This window comes from Amblyraja radiata, chromosome 33, assembly GCF_010909765.2.
Source record: "Amblyraja radiata isolate CabotCenter1 chromosome 33, sAmbRad1.1.pri, whole genome shotgun sequence".
Classification (NCBI taxonomy): Eukaryota; Metazoa; Chordata; class Chondrichthyes; order Rajiformes; family Rajidae; genus Amblyraja; species Amblyraja radiata.
In genome coordinates, this window is record NC_045988.1 from 7,546,200 (window position 1) to 7,563,385 (window position 17,186).

A 17,186-nucleotide genomic window follows, 5' to 3' on the forward strand; every position below is an offset into this window, starting at 1 on the left:
TCTTTGACTGTCTCCATTGTCATTACATCCTGCAGGTGCTGTTGAGATATGACTTTGCAATATAATTTGTCTCAATCCAATACATCTACTTGGAGACACAAGAAACTGTAGATGCTGGTTTACAAAAAAGAAATAAAGTGCTGGAATAACTCAACGGGTCAGGCAGCATCTGTGGAGGGAATGGACAGACGATATTTCGGGTTGGGACCCTTCTTCAGATTCCCATAGCAACTGTCTCCTCACCCGATCACAGATATTCTCCCTGACTTTTCACCACTCTCCTTGCCATTTAAATGTAAAACTAACCTATTATCTCTTTTTCTTCTACTTGAAACTTGTTTCAGTTTCTGAAGAGGCTGCCAATCCCCCAAATGTTTGCAGCATTTTCTGTTACCATTGGATTAGCACCAGCATGCATGAAGCTTTTGGTGGTGACCAAAGGAAATGATTTTTAACACATTTTAATTCCTCTGTCATTTGTAACTTTGCATTGCCCCTCTTTAGGTCCCGTGCATACATTGATCTGAAGATCTGTCCTGGACCTACCACATTGCTGCATCATGAAGAAAGCCCATCAACGCTACCACTTTCTTAGAAGATTGAGGAGATTCAGGATGTCAACAGATATTGTCTTGAACTTAAAAGGTGTACAGTAGGGAGCATATTGACTGGTTGCTTCACGGTTCGGCAACTCGAATGCCCAGGAACGAAGGAGATTGCAAAAAGTGGTGAATACTGCCCAGTCCATCATGGGTACTGGCATCACCACCATCAAAGGGATCTATAGGAGGTGCAGCCTCTAAAATGTAGCCAGCATCATCAAGGACCTACAGCACCCTGGCCATGCTCTCATTTCACTACTCGCATCGGGAAGAAGGTATAGGTTTCCATGGAGAACATGGATAGGTGATAATTCAGGTCAGGATCCTTCATTTCCTTGGAAGTTGTTTAGAAATTTTTTTCAGAGATGGACCATCTCTTTTGTCCAGAAACTCGTTCTGGTGTTGAGTCAGTAAAGCTGTTGGACAACGGTTGTGAATAAAATTGATCAGAGTATCTGACACTCATCTTCAAAGCTTTATTTATAGAACTTTAATGCACAATATACACCATAAACTATAACTCTATTACAAAATCTGACCACATTGTTCTCCATACAGCAATGCATTTTCAGGGTAAGTCATGAAAGTACAGACACATCTCAGCTGATCCTAACTGTTGCCATCTGCATGGTTTTCATCAGCAGTCAAGTAATCACCTGTGTAGCATTCTGCTCCATTTTCCTTTCAATTAACTTCATTGGGTAGAGTGTAAAATGTGTGAGTAACTTACTGGTTCCCACTTTGGGGGAATGGTTAAAACTGGCTCCGTCACTCCAAGGCTAGTGGGAGACAATGTTTCATAGTTGACAAGTTCACAATTCTTAGAAGCGGCAGGCTTGAGTTTTACAACTGGGAACTCTGACTAGACACTTATCTTTTGAGACAATTAATAGCTATAATTGAACATGCTCTGCATATTTATGCAAACAGACACGATATCCATGGTTACCCAATAATATCCTGATGCAACACAGTAGCATCTAACTGACGTGTCACTTTGGAAAAACAGAAATCTTAAAATAGCAGCTTGTGCATCTGTCAGTGTGGATTTCCATTATGTTCAACCTGCATCATGCTAGTGGGTTCCACTGTAAAGCACTTCAGCTTCTCATCAACTGCGATGGACTTCAGCATCACCATCAAGCTTTTAAATTCTATTTAAAGCTACTTTGAAGCCTGGTCTATCTTCTTTTCAAGCACGAGTCAATTTCTTCTTTTTACTCCTTTACCCACAAAACTACAATAAGTCTAAGCCTAGTGCATGGATTTCAATGTTCCACAGATAAGATTCAATTGAGTATTCACTCTTCATTTTACAAACACAGCAACCCTTTGCTTCAAGATGGTGGCAGCGGTGAACGGAGGAAGGGGGTGCTGTCGACGAAAGGGCTTAGAGCTCACCTCCCCCGCCCTCGGAAGCGCTCTGGGTGTTCGGAGATCGGTTGCAGGAGACCCCTGGGACACAAAGGCTGGCTGAATGAGACAAGGGACGGCGTGCTTGCTGGACGACGTGCTCGGATCGTTGCGTTGGTGAGGTGGGCCGTTGGAGACCCTGCAGCAGCCTGGGGCTTGATAAAATCGAGTGCTGCTCCAAGTGGTCCAATGCATGAACTGGAAACGGCCTGCAAAGGCACGGAGTGGCGGTGGAGGACACCAGCAAAATCGCCGGGCCGGGCCAGGCCAGGTCGACCCTGCAGTGCCGCCACCAGGACATTGGGTCTTTATGGCCAGGTTAAGACTCTATCATTTGTAGCTACTTTGAACTTGAAGGGTACAAGATGGCTCTGAAAATGTGGTGACTCTTGTGTACTGCCTCAACAAAATCTACTATTCTTACACTCTTGTATTTGTGCATAATTGTGCCTATGTATCATATTATTTTTACTGAATTGTATGCAAAAAAAGAATTTCACTGTACCCACGCACATGTAACAATAAAATACCATTGAACCATTGAATTGAGAATGGGAAAGAGAATGCAACAAGCAATACAGATTATTTGGGCCAATCCTGCCCTTGATCCAATTATGTCTGGCTCCTGCTGCTTTTCACATTAATCATATAAAGCTTATGATTAGCTGCACTGATATATGAAACTACTTCTTGTTGAGATCAACCTTAGGGACTACATATATAAGGAGTAACAACTCTTGTACCACCTTAATAGCTAGAACAGGTTGTTCCCTGAAAGAGGTTTAGACATTTAGTCTTTTAATAATAATTAATCCTCCAGCTCAGAAAATTTACGGCTGTATCTGACTCTGCATGAGTGATGAAAAGGTCTGGAAAGGCTAGGAATTAGGAAATGGAGCAGGTGAGAATCTGGGGGAGACAGGATCAACTTGAATTTCCTGAGTTTGGGTACGTGGATTTATTGTGCATGGGAGTCCCAGTTGTGTCTATTGGGGTATTAGTGTGAAAGAGAACTAAATTTCCACAATTTGGAATGTGTGTTTCTTTACAAGCATGAAACCCCTGGATTTAGCACGTGCTTAAGATCCCAGAAGAAGCTTACAGGAATTGGTAGTCTAGCTCCATAACTGTTTGGTTATTCAACATAACACTTAAATTAAGCAAAACTCTCAAAGTCTGCTCTGTTTCTAAAGAAAATGGCAGGCACAGTTAGGTAGAGGAAAATGATGAACAGAGAATTTAATGGAAGGTGCAACTTTGTATTTGTGCTTTGATTCTGTTCCTTATTTCAGTCTATGTCCATAGAAGACGGACTTTCATACAAGCTAAAAAGACAATATTTAATATCTAATGCAGAATGGGTTGAGGCACCTTTTCTATTTTCAAGATAATTCAGTTTGCATTAAGTAACACCCAACAATTCACCACCACAGCAGATGGACATAGCAGCAGATGGAAGAGAGGGACAAGATCAAATAGTTACAGCACTGTGTTTTATCCTGACAGGAAGCATATCTTGCTCTGTATTAGTTATTATTTACAAATGTCAACCTTGGAATGAGGAAACTGCAGCACAGGTTGATAAATAATTAACCTGCATTAGAATAATAATTGAGATGGAAAATACAATTTTTCTTATACACTTTTAAAAGCCGCTAATTAAATATCAAATTCACAGAAACATTGCAAATGCTCAAAACGTATAATAAAAATGTTAACTGCTGTAGACACTCAGCAGTCAGACTGTGGAGAAAGGACACTGAATGGAAACATTAATGGTGCTGCTGAGTATTTCCAGCATTGCCATTTCACATCAGTTACACACCTGCAAGCAGTAGTTCTCATACTACAGCTTCTCTCAATGGCCAAACATGCGCGTTGCTCAAATGATTCAACAAATTAAAAAATATGTGACAATTAAATAGGTTGCCTCTGAACAACTATATCTGGATTAAAACAAAGCTAAGATTGGTGACTTCTGTTCTATCCGAGGCCAAACTGTGACAGACAACAAGGAATAGCTCTTAGTCACCATGTTGTACTAAGTATGGATTGCAGCTTCACATTTTTTTCTTTTTGCTTGGGTCATAATTTTAAAAATCCTTCAATGAGTTCCCCAGCTAAAGGTGCAGCGGAAACCCATTTAACATGAAAAGAGAATGTCTTCCACATTTGTGTAATCGAAATAAAATAATTCTGAAGAATTTCATGGACCTGGTACCCCAAAAAGTGCTAAACAGTAAGTGCACATTGTGCTAGTATTTCTGTTTTAGGCAGTGCTTTTTGTAGATAAAAAGTTGCCAGTACGCACGATTAACAAACATGCGTGTCACATGACTGGAAAACAAAAATAATGACGTTTGACTTCTTAAGAGATACTTTATACCAGCATGTACCATTGCAGAAAAAGCACTGGTTTTAGGAATGTTTGAATAAATATTTTAAATTAGTGCATTTATAGGGTCTGGTCTTGGCAGCACAACCATAATAAAGCAGCTTAGTCATTTACGTGGATGAAATGTGAGAAGGAATGATTGAGAAGACTGCTGTATACACCTACCTCCGAGGTGTTGGCTTCTGATGAATGTAAAGCCATTTAAAACTCACCTATTTGAGTCGTGTTAGTTTTAACAGTATTGCACGTTAAACGTTACAATGATCTTGATTTCTCTGTACACATTTTATCCACTGAAGAAGGCCAATACAGTGTAAAATAACCCTTCCAGATCTTCTCTGATGAACAAAGCTGAGCGCAGTGCCAGATAATTTCTAACATGCATTACATTTTCAATAAATAGCTCATTATTTAGTGCATTCATTTTACTATGAAACTAATGTTGAAATGTAAAGAATTTAGACTCAGAATTGATCTTGCATCCACTTGTGCAAAACGACCTTTATCTGATCTCTTTTCACAACATCCCAGCAATATTCTTGAGATACACTTCCTTTGTATTCAGTTGATGGGTGGAGATGGTTCTTGGCTATACAAGAGAGAAAAAGCTATAAGTAAATCCAGAAAAAAACAACTTTATTCCGTTGTTGATAAATAAATACCACTTTACAATTCTGGACAAATTTCACAGGTTTTAAACTTAAATAGCCTTTAAACTGGAGATGTTGGCGAAGAAATGTATTTCAATGATATGCAAGAAAATAATTATCTGATTACAAATTGGAATGTAACCATAACATAGCTTGCAGGTACAACTGTTTTTTCTACTAATGGGTTCATGGCTGAAAAATTGTTGATGTGCCTCTTCCAAACTGCTAATGTGAAGTAAAACTAGAAAAGACATTTGGAATTTATTATACAATAGACCTGAAACGTCGTCTGTCCATTCCATCCACAGATGCTACCTAACCTGCTGAGTTCCCCCAGCTATTTTGTGTTTTGCTGAAGTATTTCAGCATCTGCAGATTTAGTTTTGTTCATGATAGTCAAAATAGGCAGATGACGGGCATTGACATTAGAACATCAGAGAAGCAAAATGCCAATGAGAATATTCGCTAGATCGGCCACTTACCTCATCCCAGCATTTTCTCTGAGCTTCCTGAAGCAGAGGTCAATAGAGACTTTTGGAACTCCTCGTTGGAAGCTTCTGGGATTAGGAAGTCAAGCAGGAGATCCCACATGCAGTAGACCAGATGTCTATTAATGGAGAATGTGCAATGATTGCAGAGTTACAACAAGAATTAGGCAACATGATCATAAAGGAATAGAGATATTCTCAAAACAGCTTTCTGGATAAGCATTGTGAAGTTATGCTGCAAATACAGAGCTGCAGGTAACATGACCTTGGGTGTGAAGGCAAGAATGTGGGAAGAAACCGGAGTACCTGGGGTAACCCACATGGCCAGAGGACAAAAGTGCAAACTCCGAACATCTACTACCCGGTCAGAACTGACAGTCTGGTTTTCGCCCAAATTCCAAAGACATGCCATGTGGCAACAGCGCCAACCATTGTGCCACTGTGCTCCTCTGTGTTCCTTCACCTTATATCTAGAGTCCAGGTTGTGGTTACACATGACATCTAGAAGATGCAAAACACAATCTAACCCACTGTGGTACATTTTAGTTTCGCAGAATTTGAGATGTCCCTCAGGCACTGAGTTGAAATTTTAAAAATCCAGCAATACCCACAGAGAGTCTCGAAATGTGTTCGTCTTTGAGGACTCTCAAAAAAAAGAAACAATCATTATTTCTGAACGCTGTACACAATGCCCTCAAAGGCTTAGGAACAAAAGGCAGCTTTACACCATATGGTAGTTAGACTGAAGGCAGAGGTGTGTTTGAAATCTTGACAGTTCTTTGAATGTAGCTGAATTTCAATTTTAGTCCAAATAAAAGCTTTAGGTATTTTTGATTAAAATGCAATACGGTGACTGGAATCGTGTGCCAAATACTTGCTGTAGATGACGTCCAACTCCAATTTAATTGGCATTTGGATCGCCTTCCTGGAGGCAGTGGATGCAATCCAATAAAAATGTTAAATGACTTTAAACATGAACGCAATCTATATACACATATACCATTTATTTATGTGGAAAAACCACTACATCTTCTACTGATTTATTTATACACTGATATCTACCCAGCAATGTGGAACATTGCCCAGGTACATCCTGTTCACAAACATCAAATCTGGTTAATGTCTACCCAATCAATTGACTTTCAGTCATGAGTAAAATGATGGATGATGTTTTCAACCTTCTTTCAGGTAGCACGTATTCACACCAGGCTTCCAAACCTTATGGCCTATTCCAAACCCTGTTATGGAATACCAGACAGACAAATGGAAAGATTCAAGGATGTGTTCAAAACCTCCTTGTGAAAATGACCTCTGTGATTCCCCTGTGCTTGACCATTCAACGTGAAGAAGGATCATTTGTGATGGCATTGAGAACCCTGACACCACAGAAGCCATACATAAATGACAGGAGTGCATCACCTCATATACCACTCATCCTGCCCAAAGCGCCTTCTTCATCATATGTGCCAGCTCAGAGTCATTCAGGAATAGCTTCTTCCCCACACCCATCAGGCTATTAAACTGAACTCAAACAAAGCTCTGATCGTTAAATAGCCCATTGCACTTTATCTGTTTATTTATGTGTGTATATATATATTCAATGGTATATGGTCACACTGATCTATTCTGTTCTGTATTTAGTTATGCCTACTATATTCTGTTGTGCTGAAGCAAAGCAAGAATTTCATTGTCCTATCTGGGACACATGACAATAAACACTTTGAATCTTGAATCTTGAAACCAATGGTAGTGGGCACCTTAAAACACTACCATCTGCAGTTCACAACCTCTCCAAGCAGCACGCCAACCTGACCTGGAAATATATTGTTGTTCCTTCATCATCGCTGGAACTTCCTATCTGATAGCATTATTAAAATATAGTCACTAGAAGACAGCTGACTACTCATCTTCACAAGACAATGAATGATAACCACATCTACTATATTAATTCTTTAAAAAGGACCTTCTACCCAGCAGAATATCCTGAAGCACGTCACAGGACCATTATAAATGAATTTGAAACAAACCACAAAGTTTGATCGTGAGGTTTTCATAATAAGTGAGGGAGGGAATACCAGAATGTAAGACCTGGTAACTGAAGACATAATTATCAATGGTAATCACATTTGGAAATGACAACAGAATAAAGGACTGACAAATATTACAAAATGAGTGAGAGGTAAGAATATATAAAGAGACTTTAAAACAAACATGCAAATTTTAACATTAACATGTTGTTTAACATTGAGTCAAATAAGGTCAGCAAGCACATGGATGGTGATTGAATTGGAGTAGGGCAGAGGCAGCAGTGTCTTAGATTATCTGAAATTTACAGAAAGTGGAACAGGGCATTGGAACAGTCAAACCTTGGCAGGAAAAGCATGGATCAGTCGCAGCTGACCTTTGGTTGAGGCAAAGTCAGGCAGTATTATATTAGTGTCTTTGTGATAGCAAAGATAAATTGATGGCAAAGATAAATAGTTGAGGCTCAAACTAGGGTCAAATATGACACCGAGGATTCAATCGATCTGGTTCAATGAAAGGGAGAGAATCAGCGAGGGAGCAGAGCTTGAAAATATGAAATTAATTAGAAGTAAGTAAGCTAGTGTGTCAACATCAGTTATAGTGAAGGCATAACAATCAAAGACTATTTATCTTGCAGTAGATTATCTTTTAAAAAGAAGCATCTTTGACCCTTGGCATCAATATTTATGGAATAACACAATTTGGCTTCATTCTCAATGTCAACCAGGCTGTGGTGGATGAGAAATCAATGCACCCATACACATTTTTCTGATAGATCAAAACTTCCCTGTCAGAAATCAGGCATTAGCTTTAAAAATAAAAGTTATAGGGAGGAATGGAGGTAGACTATTTGACTTGCTGAGTATCAATACATCTGTAAGAAGAATTTCCATAACACATGGTAATGTCCCCTTTTCAGCTTTCAAAGTACAAAAAATGCATTGCAAAAATGTCATACCAAACCTTTATGATTAACTTGAAATAATAAACTGTTGAAATCAATTTGCTGCACACAATGAAGATGAAGGACAAACAACTAAATCATAGACACTTGGTCCTTTCAAAATAATGTTTTAAACTGCAAGTGTATTCAATATTTTGCCCAGAGCAGGTTTCATTGATTGCCACAATGAGTTTCTATCTGGAATATATTTTATGTTCTTTATGCTCAATAGTATTTTATCCATTACTTACTCTGTAATACAAGTTGAATAAGTGATAAAAACATGCACCACAGGAGAATACTCAAAATTATTTCCATTCACTAGTCGTGGCCAGTGTACTATTATAGCTTTCGGAAACCAACTTTACTACTTCCCAGCAAGAAACACTAAAACAACTAATATTTATATTATTAACACTATAGAACAGCAGAGGAATAGACCCTACAGTCCACCAGTCATGTTTATTTCAACCATAATGCTAAACTAAACTAATCAAATCCACCTGCACATAATCAGTATCCCTCCTTCCCATGCCTGTTCATGCGCCTATCCAAATGTCTCTTAAATGTCACTTTCGTATCTGCTTTCACTACCCCCCCCCCCCCCCCTCCCCCACGGCAGCGTGTTCCAGCGCCTACTGTTTGTGTAAATAAATATTTACCACGCACAGTCATAAAGCTGTACTGGTCCATTACAGGAAGGATATAGAGGCTTTGGTGAGGGTGCAGAACGGTACCAGAATAGTGTCTGGATTAGAGAGTATTAGCTATAAGGAGAGGTTGGACTAACTTTGATTGTTTTCTCTGGAGCGTCGGAGCCTATGGGGAGATTTGATAGAAGTACATAGAATTATGAGATATAAATAGGGTAGACAGTCAGATCCTTTTTGCCCAGCGTGGAAATGTCAAAGACTAGAGGCATAGATTTAAGATGAGGTTTTTCCTTTCTTCTCCCCACCCTACATCAGCCTGAAGAAGGGTTTCGGCCCGAAACATTGCCTATTTCCTTCGCTCCATAGATGCTGCTGCACCCGCCGAGTTTCTCCAGCACTTATATTTGAACAATGTAGTTCAGAACAAAACAACGTCCGAGGTCCCTCGTGCAACCAGAACAGTTCGTAGTTCAGCATTCAATTGCAGTATGCATTGTTCAATAGCCTGGTGGTTGCAGGGAAGCTGCTCCATTTTTCGTAAGCTATGGACGTGAACCACAAAATCTCTCTGTACTTAAGGGGTCCAGCCGTTGACTGTATATTTGCCTTCTTAAAGTGCAACACCTCACACTTGTCTGGTTTAAACTCCATCTGCCAATTTTCTTGTCATATCCAAATGATCAATATCCTGCTAAACTCTTTGGCAACCTTCTTCACTATCCACCATTTTAATATGTCTTACTAATCAGCCCATCTACATTTTTATCCAAGTTTCCATAAATATCGCAAACAGTAGAAGTCCCAGCACTGATCTTTGTGGAACACCAACTCCAATCCTCCAGTCAAAGGAACACTCCTCCACCACCAACCTCAGCCATTATGGCCAAGGAAACTTTGAATAGTAATAAAGAGAAACATGGTTTTCAACACTTTTAGTGAAAACATGTGGAAACTGGCTCGCATTGTCTGGAAGTATGAGTCAAACATCAAAAGTTGAGACTGAACAATCATTGTACTGTTACTGATTAGTTATATATGTATACTTTTGAAATCAACATTGGTATAAATCAATGTTGAACATCTTAAAATGTATTATGGTAGCTAAGTCCCCGAGACCAGATCAAGTGTGTCCAAGTACATTGCGAGAAGTTAGGGAAGTAATTGCGGGCACAATTAGAGATAGGCACAGGCAAGATGCCAGAAAATTGAAGGGTGGCGAATGTTGTGCCTTTATTTAGAAAGGCTGTAAGGAAAATCCTGGGCAATGACCCTTATAACTGGTGGGTGAGTTACTGGAGGGGATTCTCAGACACAGGAACTACATGCATTTGGGAAGGAAAGGACTGATTAGGGATAGTCAGCATCTCATTGTGAGTGGAAATTGTCTCATCTATTTGAGTTTTTTGACGAGGCGACAAAAATAAGATTGTCTACATGGACTTTAACAAGTCCTCCAACAAGGTACCTGATGGTAGGCTGGTCTGGAAGGTTAGATTGCATTGGATCCAGGACAAACCACCAACTGGATAGAAAATTGGTTTGAAGGCAGGACACAGCAGATGGTGGGAGAGGATTGTTTTTAAGGCAGGAAACCTGTAACAAATGGTGTGCCGCAAAGATCAGAACTGGGTCCACTGTTGTCTGTTAGTTATATTAACAATTTGGATATTATGGTAGCATGGTTAGTAAGTTTATGGATGACACAAAAATTGTAAAATCAGAAGGTATGGTGAAAACATAATACCTGGAACATGCTCCCAGGGTTGGTGGTGGAGGCAGATACGATAGTGGTGTTTAAGAGGCTTTTAGATAGGCACATGGAATATGCAGGATATGGATTATGTGCTGGCAGAGGAGTTTAGATAAATTGGCCTGTTCCTGTCCTGTGCTGTTCTGTTTTCTATGGTAGGTACTGGTGGGAGACATGTAGTCAGAGGAAGGTAAAGGGAGATAGAAGGTCTGGAGAAGTGCTAGAATTCAAGGTTGTTGGAATCCGCAACCATTGAGGTCCGAAAGGAAAAGAAAATATAGTCAAGGCTACAGTGCAACTGCAAACCACACTAGATTTATGATAGACTGAGTCAGGATTTATCCTGGGACCTAGTTACCAACAAAGACCAAATTCCTAGACTTAATACTTGTTAATGCTGTTGGGTATGCATAAAGTGGGGAACTTGGGATTTCGATTCAAAATATTAGATCAAATTTGGCAATGAAAGTGTACATTTGGTATGCATTTCCTACCAATTTTTTGACAGAACCCTAAAAATCTGTTGCCTGCAGCCAGAGTCTCCCCAAGAAATGCACTATTTAAAGCAACATAAAATCATTCATGGTTTAGTTGGCTTGCTTAAATGCAATCCAGCATGTGGAAAATGTGTCCACTATACCTAAAGCGATTTCTAATCATTTTTTATAACATAATATATACAAAGATTTTCCAATAAAAAGGTGACAAGTAAATGGCTCCAGATCTTTTCATTTGTATGAGATTTAAAAAAAGATATTTTATGAGCTATGGGTCACTTGAAAAATATATCCTGCATTGCTTTCCAAGACTGAGCTACAAAGCAAGGCTTTTTTCCCTCATTTTCTAATCCCGTGAGATGCCACCATTGTGCTGATAGTGCCTACTGGGAGCCAAAAAGGCTACAAAAAAATTAAATGCAGATTTCATTTGGTCTCATAAAGATTGGCAAAGTAGACAACATTGCTACCAAACATTTGGTTCAAGTTACGTACAGTAATTTTCATTCAATTTGATATTGACTGAATTCTAATTGCAGCTGAGACTGGGTTTTCTCAAGACTTCTGTACTGAGAGATTCTGCAGTCAATTTTCACCTTAAGCTTTCAGTATAGGAAGCAATATTAACATCCTCCCAGTATCGCCAGTGGACATGTAAAGCATTTTACCTGTTACGCCTCAGTACATTCTATTAGAAAGGGATTGTGCATTTCCAAAGCTGTTGGGCAGCTTTGTTGCCTTAGAAAGGTGGAAAATCTGACACTTGCTCAGTTCATATGCTTGAAATCAGCTGAGCAAATCTGAAGAAGTCAAGAGCACTTGTTAAAATATGAGGATTACGAGGAAGTAGTAAGAAGTTGATAATCAAACATATAAAACCATAAAACAACAAATGCCCTCCTGTGTTGGACATTTCCGCCCTGGGAAAAAGGTTCTGACTGTCTACCCTATCTATGCCCCTCATAATTTTATAAACTTCTATCGTTCTCCCTCAACCTCCGATGTGCAAGGGAAAACATTCCAAGTCTATCCAACCTCACCCTGTAGTTGAAACCCTCTAATCCCGGCAGCATTCTGGTCAATCTCCTCTGCACCCTCTTTAAAGTGTCCACATGTTTGTATGCAATCTTTCCTGCAATCGGGTGACCAGAACTGCATGCAAAAATCCAAAGACAGAAAGTCTTGTTGCAGCTTTGATTAAGTTGCATTCAGAGCATTGTGTGCAGTTCTGGTTGCCCCATTGCAGGATGCATGTGGTTTTAGAGATACAGATCTAATTTTAGAGATACAGCATTGAAACCAGCATTTTGGCCTACTGAGTTCATGCCGACCTGTTCACACTAGTTCTATGTTATTTAATTTTGCATCTGCTCCCTACACACTAATGGTAATTTAAAGAGGCCAAATAACCTATAAATTCACACGTCTTTGGGATGTGGGAAGAAAACGAACACCAGGAGCAACCCCACGTGACCACAAGAACGTGCAAACTCTACATGGCCAGCACCTGATATCAAATTTTTGTCATTGTTAATAATTAATTTCAGTGCTTCTGGTGGCTGCTGCTTTAGTGAGTAAACAAAGTCACTACTCAATTTGCCCAGCTTACAGCCCAGTGGTACGAATATTGATTTATTTCACTTTAGGTAGCCCCGGCATTCCCTCTCTCTCTATCCCTCCCCTGCCCGTCGCACTAGCTTCTCGTTTTCACCTTACAAACAGCTAACAATGACCTGTTTTCTTTATCATCGTTACTTTTTTGCATATCTTTCATACATTGTTCCTTATCTCTCCACATCATCATCTATATCTCTCGTTTCACTCAACCCATAACCAGTCTGAAGAACGGTCTCGTCCCGAAACGTCACCTATTCCTTTTCTCTAGAGACGCTGCCTGTCCCGCTGAGTTATTCCAGCTTTTTGTGTCTATCTTCTGTGAGTAATAACCAATTTTGTTTCTTCAAAAGAGCAATGGACAGATTTTAGATGGAACACGAGGAGTTGAATCAGCTTTTAAAATGTTTGCATCACTACCGTTTCCACACTGATAACCTGGGTGATAGGGAAATTGAGAAGCTTCTATTATCTCATACGTTATTAAATGGATGATAAATTATGTGTTTACTGGTCATCACATCTGTAATGCACTTTAAATCTCAGTAAGATTGGAGCATACAGTAAGTGAAAAACATTATTTTCTCATTACTAATTATTCAAACATATAAAAATACAGTAAAAGTGATCTACAAGGACATTGCCAAGAACAAATCTTGACTATTTCTGATAGATAAGTATTAGAGCAGGATTTGAGTTGTTGAGTGCATTTTTCTTGTTCAGCAATAGTTTTCATTAAACATACTAATCTAAGAATTTTCTTCTTACGAAGGTGAGCTCAACAAGGCATTTCAATTCAGAGTGGATTCTCATTCTGGCAACTCAACCGAAGTACAAAACTGAACTTAGCAAATCTAAAGGTCTGTCGTGGACCAACCTGTTTATCACAGGATCCTGCAGAGATTCCAGAACTAGTTGCCAACTTTTCTCATAACCTTCTTCACCAAGAACCTCAGGAATCAGAGCTGTCAAAATAGAAGAAAACGTGTTTAATCAAAAGGTATAGAACTAGTCATTAGTTAAGGTAACTTGGCTTCAAAAAATGTTCCCAGATACTGTATCTACCTTTCCTCCAATCTGTAAGACTTGGAGATCATTCGGGATGAGCTGTCCCTCAAGTAACATGCGATATCAAGTCCAATCACAGAACTATCCAGTGAAAATCAAGTTGCCTGCTCGCCCATTCAACACAGCCCAGAAACGGGCCATTTAGTCCATCATATTCATGCCAACCACTGCATGTATCTGTACAAATCCCATTTTCCCTTATTAGGTTGGTAGTTTTCCATACCTTGGCTATTCTTACCAATCAAATTCCCCACCATCGCATTGATATTTTATTACAATAGAAGAGGCTGTTCTTTGCCCATTGATGACAGCTCTCAAAGTAATCCCATCAATCCTATTTATTCACTTATCTCACATGCCCATTAATTTCCCACACACTTGTGTTGAAAACCAGCAGTACCACTTGCTGCAGTAGAATCATAGAGTCATACAGCATTGAAACAGGCCCTTTGGCCCAATTTGCCCACACCGACCAACACGCCCCATCTACACTCATCCTTCATTTGGCGCATGTTAGTACACCTACCAGGTATCATCCTTTGGGTCACATTAAATAGCCTAGTCGTTTAATTGTATTATCACCAAAAATATGTGAAGCTGGGTACTCTGTGGCACAAAATACATCTCCTGCCTTCCAAAATTCTTCTGACATGTCAACAATACAATGGAATACCCTCCATTGCCAGGATGAGTGCAGTTCCAACAACACTCAAGATGTTCATATCCAAGACTGCGGTCACTTGGTTGGGATCCAAAGACTACCATTTTCCAAATCCACTGCAACAACTCAGCAAGGCATTGTTGACAATTTCAAAACCATGACCTCAGATACCCAGAAGGTGAAGGGAGCACTGCAGAGGAAAGCAACCATTTGCAAGCTCTCCATCAAGTTACACATCGTGACCTGCAAATTTATCACTTCTGGGTCAAGATCCTGGGAAGTCCATCCAACAGCACTGTAAGGGCACCTCACTGACTCTCTGCAGTAATTTGAAGGGGCACCACCTCAGTTTAGCTGATGATGGGTAATAAACACTGACCTCACCGCTGGGGTGACCCCACCGCCCAAATTGTATAAAAAGTAAATCGCACAAACTACATCAATGTAAAATTCAAGTCTATGCATCGATAATTCAAGGATCATGGCTGGAGTAAAGGAATACATTTCTTCATCTTCCCAGCCATCAATCCCAATCCTCAGTGCATAAATAAGTATCCTTCTCTTTCCAAGGTGGAGCAGAAACATTTTATTATTATAGAATCATAGTCATACAGTACAGAAGGAGGCCCTGCAGCCTAACTCGAAAATCAAAACTGGTATTTAAACTACAGTATTCAATAAAATAAATCAAGGTAGGCACAAAATGCTGGAGTAACTCAGCGAGACAGGCATCATCTCTGGCGAGAAGGAATGGGTGACGTTTTAGGTCGAGACCCTTCTTCAGACTGATCTCAGGGAAGTGGGCGGGACAGGGATAGAATGTGGTCGGAGACAGTAAGACTGGTGAGAGAACTGGGACGAGGGAGGGGATGGAGAGAGAGGGAAAGCAAGCGCTATTTGAAGTTAGAGAAGTCAATGTTCATACCGCTGGGATGTAAACTACCCAAGAAAAATATGAGGTGCTGTTCATCCAATTTGCACTGGGACTCACTTTGACAATGGAGGAGGCCCAGGACTGAAAGGCCAGATTGGGAATGGGAGGGGGAGTTAAAGTGCTGAGTAACCAGGAGATCAGGTAGGTTAAATCGGACTGAGCGGAGGTATTCAGCGAAACGATTGCCGAGCCTGCACTTGCTCTTGCCGATATACAAAACAAATAAATCAAGGAGCAGCTGTAATAATTAAAATTAAATTCCTTTGAGAAAAAGGAAATAAAAGCTGTCAGCATTTGTTACTCATTTGATAAGCCACACTAATCAACAATGAGAATTTCCTTGAGAAGCCAATGTCATTCTAATCAGCAAGGTTCTGCCGAACATCGGGATTAAGAGTCGTAGAGTGATATAGTGTGGAAACTAGTCCTTCGGCCCAACTTGCCCACACCGGCCAACATGTCCCAGCTACACTAGTCACACCTGCCTGCGTTTGGTTCATATCCCTCCAAACCTGTCCTATCCATGTACCTATCTAACTCTTTCTTAAATGTTGGGATAGTCTGTGTCTCAATTACCTCCTCTGTCAGCTTGTTCCATATACCCAACACCCTTTTTGTGAAAATGTTACCCCTCAGATTACCATTACATTTTTTCCCCTTCACCTTAAACCTGTGTCCTCTGGTCCTCAATTCACCTAGTCTGGGCAAGAGACTTTGTGCATCTACTTGATCTATTCCTCTCATGATTTCTGACATAGATTCTAAAACGTGGCAGAGCCAGAACCAACACTAACCACAGAAAGGCCACAGAACAGTAAGTCTCTGTTATAGGAAGTGGCTTCATGCTGTGATATAGGAAATCTCATTTTTCCCCTTCAGATATAAAATACATATCTTAAACTGACATTTTTAAAAGGACGCTGAAGATTTTATTTTATTTAAGAAGTTAAAAAAATATTACACTGAATGCCATTGCATACAATTATACCCCAATGCTAATATTCCCTATCGTCAGTGAAATTGATTACGTTTTGTAGAAATGAATTTGGAGGATTAACCTTTAGAATATGTGTTGCACAAAACAACCAACCCCTCTATTATTTAAGCAAATATTTTCAATTGGTTAGCAAATGCGTGAGACCCAATCAGTTATATAATATAGTAATAGAAAAGGAGGGCAAAGGAAGCTTCTAAATGCAATTATGAAATTTTGTTTTAGTTCAGTTTTAGAGATGTTTATTGCAATTTTTGGTTAGTTTGCCTAAATTCTTTCAAAGATTTTTTGACTAGAATAACTCCAATTGCAGAAAATAATTGCTGTTCAGAAGGATATGGAATCTATTTTGCAACCATTGTCACAGGTGCAAGTCAATGATATTGCTTCATCTGTCACTTAGAGTCACTTCAGATTGAGCGAGAACCCTGACCTCCCTCGAAGTTCCCTGAATTATTCTCTAAAAGCTATGAATGTAATTCTTACTTGTAGGCACAAG

The 17,186-nt window shown here is 39.7% G+C and overlaps 1 protein-coding gene across 1 annotated transcript in view; it reads right to left on the minus strand.

The window, feature by feature from the left end:
* Positions 1-1,058: 1,058 nt before the first annotated feature.
* snx19 (sorting nexin 19) overlaps positions 1,059-17,186 on the minus strand; it is an 88,492-nt gene continuing 72,364 nt past the window's right edge. The window contains exons 10-12 of the mRNA XM_033049919.1: positions 13,908-13,995; positions 5,543-5,667; positions 1,059-4,999 (exon numbers count right to left, since the gene is read on the minus strand). Coding sequence (XP_032905810.1) covers positions 5,544-5,667; positions 13,908-13,995 — 212 coding nt within the window. The 3' untranslated portion in view covers positions 1,059-4,999; position 5,543. The remainder of the gene's footprint in view (positions 5,000-5,542; positions 5,668-13,907; positions 13,996-17,186) is intronic.